Source organism: Pelmatolapia mariae, linkage group LG17 (assembly GCF_036321145.2).
Source record: "Pelmatolapia mariae isolate MD_Pm_ZW linkage group LG17, Pm_UMD_F_2, whole genome shotgun sequence".
Classification (NCBI taxonomy): domain Eukaryota; kingdom Metazoa; phylum Chordata; class Actinopteri; order Cichliformes; family Cichlidae; genus Pelmatolapia; species Pelmatolapia mariae.
In genome coordinates, this window is record NC_086242.1 from 37,637,704 (window position 1) to 37,647,202 (window position 9,499).

At 42.0% G+C, this 9,499-nt stretch overlaps 1 protein-coding gene across 1 annotated transcript; it reads right to left on the reverse strand.

The window, feature by feature from the left end:
- Nucleotides 1–646: 646 nt before the first annotated feature.
- On the reverse strand, nt 647–8,107 carry LOC134647173 (importin-8-like). The gene is made up of 4 exons (XM_063501397.1): nt 7,594–8,107; nt 5,218–5,439; nt 4,330–4,459; nt 647–1,297 (listed from the first exon to the last, which is right to left on the reverse strand). Coding segments are annotated over exons 1-4 (543 nt in total). The 5' UTR covers nt 7,784–8,107; the 3' UTR covers nt 647–1,296.
- Between the last annotated feature and the right edge of the window lie 1,392 nt (nt 8,108–9,499).

Below are 9,499 nucleotides of genomic sequence, written 5' to 3' on the forward strand. Positions count from 1 at the left end.
TAAAACAATTTTACAATCAATGCAAAAGACTATTGTGTTGATCCATTTGCAAAAACACAAATTGAGTAAATTCAGGACGACTCTCATTGTGAGCAAGTATTCTGTAAAGCTCACAACAGAAGCACAATGTGTAGTCCTGAAAGAGTCCCCCCAAAGGACAGCAGGACTTCTACAACTTATGAGAATTTGTAGAACAAAAACACTGAAGCAAAAACAGAATGAAAAATGAATCAAAACATCCCAAAAGTATCGTTTTGTTTTGTTGATGTTCCCTAAACCCTGCTTATCACTGACGACTCTTATGCAGCTACACAAAACATGAATTCAGTTGTGGTTGTTACTGATGTCAAAAGTCAAGTGTTTTTGTGTTTAGTTTAGTTGTTTAACTACGTTTTTTTTTTTGTTTTGTTTTTTTTGAGTAATCCACACAAAAAAGATAAATAAATAAATAAAAATTGAGCAATTCCAAAGACTAAATTCTTTATAGCTGGACTAACTGCACTATTTCAGCAGGTTATTTAACAACACACCAGAAATGTTGGTTTCGTGACGGTAAAGAGTAACGATAGTAAAGAAAAAACTCCGATGCTATTGCGTGAACATCCATGGTTTTCTTAAATCAGTTTCAAAAACCTCAAAAAACAAATCCAACATGACTAAAAACTGCTCGTGAAATTCCTCTCCCACTTTACATTACATATGTAACATTACAGTCGATCTACAAGACCTCTGATCTCGTTTCCATACACAGACGCAGGCAGACAGAAAAGGGACTCTTCTTGCCCAGAGAAAAAAGACGCTCTTAAGAGTACATACAAAAACACTCTGACGCAGTTTTATTTTGTTTTTTACAGTTTCGCGGAGACAAACACAAAACACAACTGACTTAGTTACAAATTAAAGCACTGCACTGTACAAAATATTTTATGAATTGTGCTGGTCAAGAACATTTATATTTATAATGCAGACCTTTTCCTCAAGTATACACAGAGACACAGTCACACAACCACACACACACACTCACAGGCCGGTGGACCTGTCCCAGTGACAGTATTATTCCAGTGGGGGTCTGAAGCAGTGCAGCAAATCAGCAGTTATTGTGATTTGAAACCAGCCCCTGCTACTCCATCCAGGTCTACTGAAACTCTGGGAACTGGTTCTGGTGGGATCTGTTCAGATATGGTTTGATGTAGACTGACATCGTTCAGATTGAACTGAAGTACACTTCAGCTCAGACCAGCGTTTCTCTTCTTTGATCCCTCCCCTGATTCTGCAGCCCATCTGTTTCTTCAGTGCTCTGAAAACACAAGATGAAACTCGGCTCAGGATTGAGCGACACAACGTGTTTAAAACTGCATCCTTCTCCCTCTGCTACTACAAAACCCACAAGATTTGTAAACTGAATGACTTATTTTCTACTGTTTTTGCTTGTTAAATTCGTTGGAGGCTTTTGATAAGAGATTGCTAAAATAGCTCATTGTCAGTGCCGTGTCCACACACAGCATCAGGACACGGCATTGTGAGTGCCGTGTCCTGATGCTGTGTGTGGAAAAGCTCAGGGCTCTAGAGCGACCTAGTTTCAATCCCCAGCTGTGGCGAGTGTCGAAAGACCACAGCCGGCAATACTGCATTTGTGACTGGTGCTAATACAACCCCACGTACAGTAATGATGTCGTGTGTGCCCAGTTTACAGGTGTCACCGCAGACACATTGAAGAAAGAAAGAAAAAAAAAAAAAAAAAAAAAGGTCAAATTACAGGAGTTGACCATCTGAGGGGTTTAAATTTCAGCTCAGTGAAGCACTTTAAGCACAAACACTTTTTCAGTAACTTATCTTTCTTTTTGAACTGAGCTCCAAATAAAGAACTTTGTGTTGACAAGATTGTTAGTTCATCATTAACAAATCAATATTGTCTGTATGGACAGCAATTAAAAAAAAAAAAAAAAAAAAAAAAAGTAAAGAGGAAAAAAAAAAGGGGAAAAAAGTGAACATGTAAAACTGTGGTGGTAAGTGATGTGGTTGAAAAATTTGGGTGCAGAAAATTTTTGTGCTGGCACCTCTGTCTCTGCCCCACCTCTGGGAAACTCCCCCAGCTTTCCCCTGTCCTCACATCTGAGGGGGTAAAAGGTCTTAACATCCAGCTTTATGTGTTAGAAATGATCACAGTGCTAAAACAGAGGTTTTCCCTATTCGATAGCAGTAAATCAGCTTTATTCTTAATCAAAAATCAATCAAAATGATAAGTTTTGTGTTCGATGAGAAATGCAGGATGAGACGGGAAAGTGTTCAGTGCGCATGCGCCAACCAGCATGCTGCCTGTTACAGTTGCTCCTGCTTTTTCTCTTTAGTTTAGCCTTTTTCTTTCCTATTCTTTATTTTCTTACTTATACTTTCGTCTGTTTTAATAACTTTCCTTCAATCATGTGGATTAAGAGAGTTTTTGTTCTGCTGGTGGCCGCAGAACTGTTTTACTTTTATCGAGGAACGTGGCTCAACTCCTACATGCTACACACAGGCTGTTTACTCTAGAGATCAGCTGATCGCCCTGATGCCGGCCGGCTCATCGGTCAGACCCACAGACGTACCAGCTGAAATCTGGAGGAAAACACATCAAAGATGCAGAGGTGGAGGACAGAAAAGGAGAAGGAGGCTTGATGTGAGGAGGAGGTACAAACTGTGTCTGCCGTCTACAATAATGGGAAATGATCGGTTGTTATCAAATAAAATCGAGGAGCTGACAGCGCAGGTACGGAGGTGGATGCTTCTCTGGTGTCCTGGATTGCTGATTACCTGACAGGAAGACGCGTCTTCCACATTGTGTGTCTGACAAGGTGATCAGCAACACAGGGGCACCACAAGGGACTGTCCTCTCCCCCTTCCTCTTCACCCTCTACACCACAGACTTCAGCCACCGCACAGAGTCCTGCCATCTTCAGAAGTTCCCTGATGACTCTGTGGTGGTTGGAAGCATCAGCAGGGGTGATGAGAGAGTACCGGGCTGTGGTCGACTCCTTTGTCACGTTGAGCTGCAGATGATTCTGCTCACACCACGTGACAAAGACCAAGGAATTGACTGTGGAAGACCAGGAAACACTTGACCCCTGTTTCAATCCAGGGGGTCAACGTGGACATCATGGAGGACTACAAACAATAAACTGGACTGGGTTAAAAACACTACTGCACTTTACAGGAAGGACCAGAATCGTCTCTGGACAGTTCAACAACTGTCGGACAATGCTCAGGATTTTCTATGAGTCTGTTGTGGTCACTGCTATCCTCTATGCTGTTGCATGCTGGGGCAGCAGGTTGAGGGCCGCAGACGCCAACAGACTCAGTAAACTGATCCGTAAGGCCAGTAGTGTTGCGGGGATGGAGCTGGACTGGGGAATGTTGTCCAAGATTAAGACAATGTTGGATAATACTTCCCACCCACTCCATGAGGTGCTGGCTAGCCACAGGAGCACGCTCAGTGGGAGACTGAGATTACCAAAACGCATCACTGAATGACACAAGAAGTCATTCCTGCCTGTGGACATCTCCCTGTACAACTCCTCCATCTAATACACTGTAAACACTGTAATAGCTGCACACGCTCTTTTCTACTCTGTAATATTCCTGTCAACATTCTGGATATTTATTTATAATCACCTCTGTCAATCTGTGATATTTATTATTGAGCGATTCATAGATATTGTGCATATTTCTTAAATCTAAATCTTTGTATCAAAATAAAGCTAAGCTAACTTGTGAGATTTCATAAGAGGTGTAAATATTGCAGCATATATTACGGTGTCAAAGTTTCTGTGTTCCAGCCTTAGTATGTAGATTCTTGCCTAATTTATTTATTTCTTTAGCATATAACCCCTTTAAAAATATGCTTTAGTTCACATTTTAATCCAGAAAAATGATTAATCAACATATAAACACCACCTGTGCAAAGATTTATGCTTCTAAACTGAAACAGAAAAATTCGTGTGGAGGTACGCAAGAACGAAACGAGAGCTACTACGTTTTTCTCCAACTTTAATCTCGGCTTCACACAACTGAACTCACAAGGCGGCAAACGCCTACAGCCAACACATTACCCCTCTCCCCTTCCCTTCTCACTGGGTGTGAATGGAGCCCCCTAGTGGTCCGCCCCTCTGCAAACACCCAGTAGGGTCTCTTACCAGTCCAGGACCGTGGGCTTAAGCAAACGGCCAGAACAGCTGAACAGCCCGGACTCCCGGACCCCTGGATGCGGTAACGCATGCACCGAGTCAATTACAATTTTTTCAGCATGTTTCTTCCTGTCTTTCTAACTTCTCTCCTCCTCATGTTGTCTCTCACCATTGGCCCTTAGTTGCAGTGCTCCTCCTCTGCTGTGAGATGCTGTAGATCTCCTGAAGCTGTTTTTTCTGGTCATCGCTGAGCGCAGCTGTCAAACAATGGTACCACGCTGGATCAGTACTCTGGACCCCTACAGACACAGACAGAAACACACACAGCAAAGCTCTAGTGTCACGGTGGTTTCATGCAGGCGTTATATACTGCTATATATAGGTTATACTGTGTTACAAAAAAGTTACTGAGTATCACATTTTTGTCAAGGACGGTCCCTATTAGTATCATCTGTGTTTATCCTGTTTCGTTACCAAACTACGTGGAAAAATAACTGCATACAAACAGCAGACCAATGAACTGATCCCACTGGAATGTTTTTGTATGTGATATTAAAAAGTTTCAACTTCAACGAATCCAATCAGAGCAAGAATGTAAACATGCAGTTGCAATAGGCTGGTTTAAAATGGTTTCTGAAGGTTACAATAATGTCTTGTATTTGTCACAGTGAGTGAACAAATAAATATTTAAGTAAAGAATAAAATGGTATAAAAGGAGAGGCAGTGGGTCTCAAACTGTAGTGCACCACAGTCACTCCAAGTAGGGCGTGGATGAGTAGGGGAGTGAAAGTGAGACAACTAAGAAGCATCACCTCCAAGTCAACAATATTCTTTAACAGCACCACAAAAACTACACACAGATGGTTTGAAGAAGGGGCCACGCTGTTGACCCTTTTTCGAAACTTCCTAGATCTTAACGTGAGGTTGCACCTGAATGAGCCTGGTCCATGAAGCACCACGCTGCTTCCTAAAGGACCCAAAAATCTGCTCCCAATGTCCCGGAAACAAACAGTAAAGGTTATCTTAATGTCTGACTAACATGCGAATGATGACCTACTGAGCAGGGCAGAAGTGAAGAACTGATACTCGTCCTCTCCATTGTCGTAGTCCAGAGGCGTGCTGTACTCCTCCAGAGGCGTTCCCTCAAAACCATCGTCATCCCAATAGTCATCTTCATCGTCGTCGTCATCATCGCCTCCTTGGCCTGCTGGCATGCTGGACTGCTGCTGCATGGTGTTACAGTTCTCATTCACCTCATCTTCATCACTAGGAATCTCCTCTGCCGTAAACAAAAAAAAAAACACAGCCATTTAGAATGAGGTACCAGGATTTAAAAATAAATTATTTTCAGCGTACAGTTTGATTTGGGGAGTGGCTCACAAACTAGTGCTGGCCCAGAAGAGGGGAACGGAGTCACTATAGGTGGGTCGTGGTCAACAGACCAACTGCTTATGGTTCTGACACCAAAGCAACTTTGTGAACAGGATCTTCCCAAGAGTTTTCCTATGTGAAAGAATACCACAACATCTTTTTGTAAGGGTGTAATGTAACCTTTAGTCTTTAGCTATTATAAAATTACAATCTAGGCAGGTAGGAAACCTGATAACACAGAGCAGTCTAATGAGACATTGTACTAGTTGTTGCTGGAATCTCTAAAGAAGCTGACAATTATAGTCAGCTTAGTCTTTTGTGTATTTCTGCACAATGAGGATTCTTTTTTTTTTTTTTGTAACGTTGGATCTTTAGCTTTAAAGTGGTTAAATATGGAGCCCCGCAAGGGACACTGGAGGGGGAAAAAAACAAACAAAAAAAAAACACACACACACACACGAAGAGCATCTCGAGTTACTCTTGCGAGATCTCGTAAAATAGGCCACATCCTTTGCAGGTCACATTTGAAGGCCAAGTTGCTATCCTTCATGCCCCAACCTATCCCAGAATTCATAGCGTGGCCCAGCCAATTCCAGTTTCCAAAAGTGGCAGCAGCTACTTAGTTTTAATATTACTCTTTCTGGGTCACAAAATAAACTTCTAAGATATTTTCAGCCGTGAATGTAGCTGTGTAAACTTCAAATATCTGCTCGGTTTATCAAGACATCACATATTTGCAAAAATGCTCTGACGTTTTCGGAGACGTCTGTTACCCAGCAGCTCGAAGCTGACCGGGAGGTCGAGGCCCACTAGAGCCAGGGCGAACACCACACTCCCGGCACACTGTGCCTCGACCTCCCGGTCAGCTTCGAGCTGGCGCCCTCCGAAGGATGCAGCCTATTTTACGAGATCTCGCAAAAGTTAATCTTCTCCTTTTTTTTTTTGCCTCTAATGTCCCTTGTGGGGCTCTGTAGCTAAAAAACAAAAAAGCACTCAAAAATAAAAAACAAAAAAAAAAAACCAAGAAAGTGTGGTTAGCATCACCAATGTTTAGAATTTTAAAAACTGTTGAATGTTGTAACATGACTACTGGGTAGAATAATGTAGTGCAGAATATTTGTGACATTTTATGTCCACCTTTCTCTGTCCAGCTAATAAAGATGGTGATAAAAAACAAAGGAAAGATAAGACGGCAGCGGTCACTGACCAGATTTCCTCATGAAAAACTGATTCAGTTAACAGCTGTGCTGGTTTTCATTTGACAAATGATTTCAATATTTTAGAACTTACTAATAAAAACAAAGGACAGAACAGCATAATACCTAACATTTAAATGATTGAAATATTGCAGAAGAGCATAACTAATACCCCAGGTTATTCAGAATGCTCACTGAACTATTCAACCAGTCACTGCCTGCATTTTAAAACTGACCACACAGCTGGCTACAACAAAATAAGAAACACATTTTAAATACATTAAATGTTAAAATGTGCACCAGTCAAGTTAACATTTATGATAACCGTTTCCTTCGTTGTTGTTGAACTGTGAGCTTTACTGACCTCTTGAAAAACTACTTCAGCTGTTAGTGAGGGGAGGAGCTGTTTGTCTGACTGCTGTGGTGCTGTGTGAAGCTGTGTGTCAGCTGGAGGGGCAAAGACGGCATAGTTGATATCGATATCGTTGCAAATGAGTATCTGAATTCAATATTAATTTTTAGTATCAATTGTTTTTGACAGCCCTGTTAAGAGAAAACTAATACACTCAAATCAAAATATTTACATTTCAGAGTAAAAGAATGATGCCTCAATCACAACAATAACAGCAAATACATTTGTGAGTGTGACCCACCAGAGGTAGAGAAGGTTTAAGGACCCAGTTCCTTTATTTTTAATCAAAGTAGAGCAGAGAGTGAGAAACATAGTGCAGCTAATTTAAACTCAGCGCTGGTGAGTTCAGTGGCTAATTCGACTGACTCTTTGCTTTCTTTCTGTCTGCATTTATTCAGTTTAAGTTTCTTCTGTTGTTGGTGCCAACATCCCGCTTTCTGCTCTCTATTCTCACCATTCTGGTCTTCATCTTGAGCCCCTGCACGGGCAAGCAGCTCTGGTTTGTTGATTAGGCGGGAGGCATTAATGTGTTTGAGGCCCAGGAAAAGGAGGAGAATGGAGGGGACAATCTGGGCAGCAACTGCATCCAGCACTGCTGGCCGGCTAGGAAGATCGATTAGCACACTCAGTCCGATGATGCACATCTTACGATCATGGAGTCTGTAGAGTGAATCAGAAGAAGGACAGTTTCTGAGAAAGAAGGCTTTTGTTTTAAAAATAAATAAATAAATGAATAAGTGTTCACACAAATTAAACTGTCATCTGTTAATTAAAAGAATTCATGAATGAACACCTGTTGGTATGTGGGTGCCCATTACAGAGCTGGAGTTACAGTGATGCTAGACTGGAAGTCGGGGAAAAATAGTCTGGATTTGCTCAAAGTTCAGAAAAACAGATACAAACATTTCTAAATCTAAGGAAATGTTCACGTGGACATAGTGTCTCTATGGTTCAGTGATGAACATTTCTCACTGATTAGCTGTGAAATTTCTTCATTTTTGTGTAAAAAAAACTACTTCTTTGTCCAACTGGTCAAGCCTTCTGGATTTTCTTGTTATTACTGCAGGATCTTTATCTAACAATATAAAGCGCTTTGAAGCAATAAAACTGAATTAAACTGCCCCCCCTTCATAGCAATCACAGTTTCACTCAAAAACTTCACAACATGAAATTTTTTAAATCGTAGGAGAACATTTATCCAGAATTTCTCTGCCCTTACTCTGTAGTTAGGTCCACCCGACCAGCCATCCTCAAGACTCCATGCATGCTCACATGAATGCACATACATCTGCACACATCCAGAGAAAAACTGCACCAAGGAAACCAGATTTCAAGAAATCCAAACATGGAAATGTTTGCACACACATGTGATTATGCGCAGAGGTCCACCCGACCAGCCATCCTCAGGACTCCACGCATGCTCACATGAATGCACATACATCTGCACACATCCAGAGAAAAACTGCACCAAAGAAACCAGATTCCAAAAAATCCAAACATGGAAATGGTTGCACACACATGTGATTATGTGCAGAGGTCCACCCGACCAGCCATCCTCAGGACTCCACGCATGCTCACATGAATGCACAGACATCTGCACACACCCAGAGAAAATCTCCTCTAATGAAACCAAATTCCAAGAAATCAGAACATGAAAATGTTTGCACACACTTGTGATCATGCGCAGAGGTCCACCCGACCACCCATCCTCAGGACTCCACGCATGCTCAAATGAATGCACATACATCTGCACATATCCAGAGAAAATCTCCTCTAATGAAACCAAATTCCAAGAAATCCAAACATGGAAATGGTTGCACACAGTTGTGATTATGCGCAGAGGTCCACCCAACCAGCCATCCTCAGGACTCCACGCATGCTCACATGAATGCACATACATCTGCACACATCCAGAGAAAAACTCCTCTAATGAAACCAAATTCCAAGAAATCCAAACATGGAAATGGTTACACACAGTTGTGATTATGCGCAGAGGTCCACCCGACCAGCCATCCTCAGGACTCCACGCATGCTCACATGAATGCACATACATCTGCACACATCCAGAGAAAAACTCCTCTAATGAAACCAAATTCCAAGAAATCCAAAAGTGGAAATGGTTGCCCACACATGTGATAATGCGCAGAGGTCCACCCGACCAGCCATCCTCAGGACTCCACGCATGCTCACATGAATGCACAGACATCTGCACACATCCAGAGAAAAACTGCACCAAAGAAAACGGATTTCAAGAAATCCAAACGTGGAAACATTTGCACACACATGTGATTATGCGCAGAGGTCCACCCGACCAGCCATCCTCAGGACTCCACGCATGCTCACATGTATGCACATACATC

What these genes read in the sequence shown, in the direction of transcription:
- LOC134647173 (XM_063501397.1), bottom strand. Translation starts at nt 7,783, where the DNA reads ATGTGCATCATCGGACTGAGTGTGCTAATCGATCTTCCTAGCCGGCCA. An exon ending in TCAAGATGAAGACCAGAATG is followed by an intron (nt 5,440 to 7,593) that starts GTGAGAATAGAG and finishes TGTTTACGGCAG; the next exon opens with AGGAGATTCCTAGTGATGAA. An exon ending in CTTCACTTCTGCCCTGCTCA is followed by an intron (nt 4,460 to 5,217) that starts GTAGGTCATCAT and finishes CTGTGTCTGTAG; the next exon opens with GGGTCCAGAGTACTGATCCA.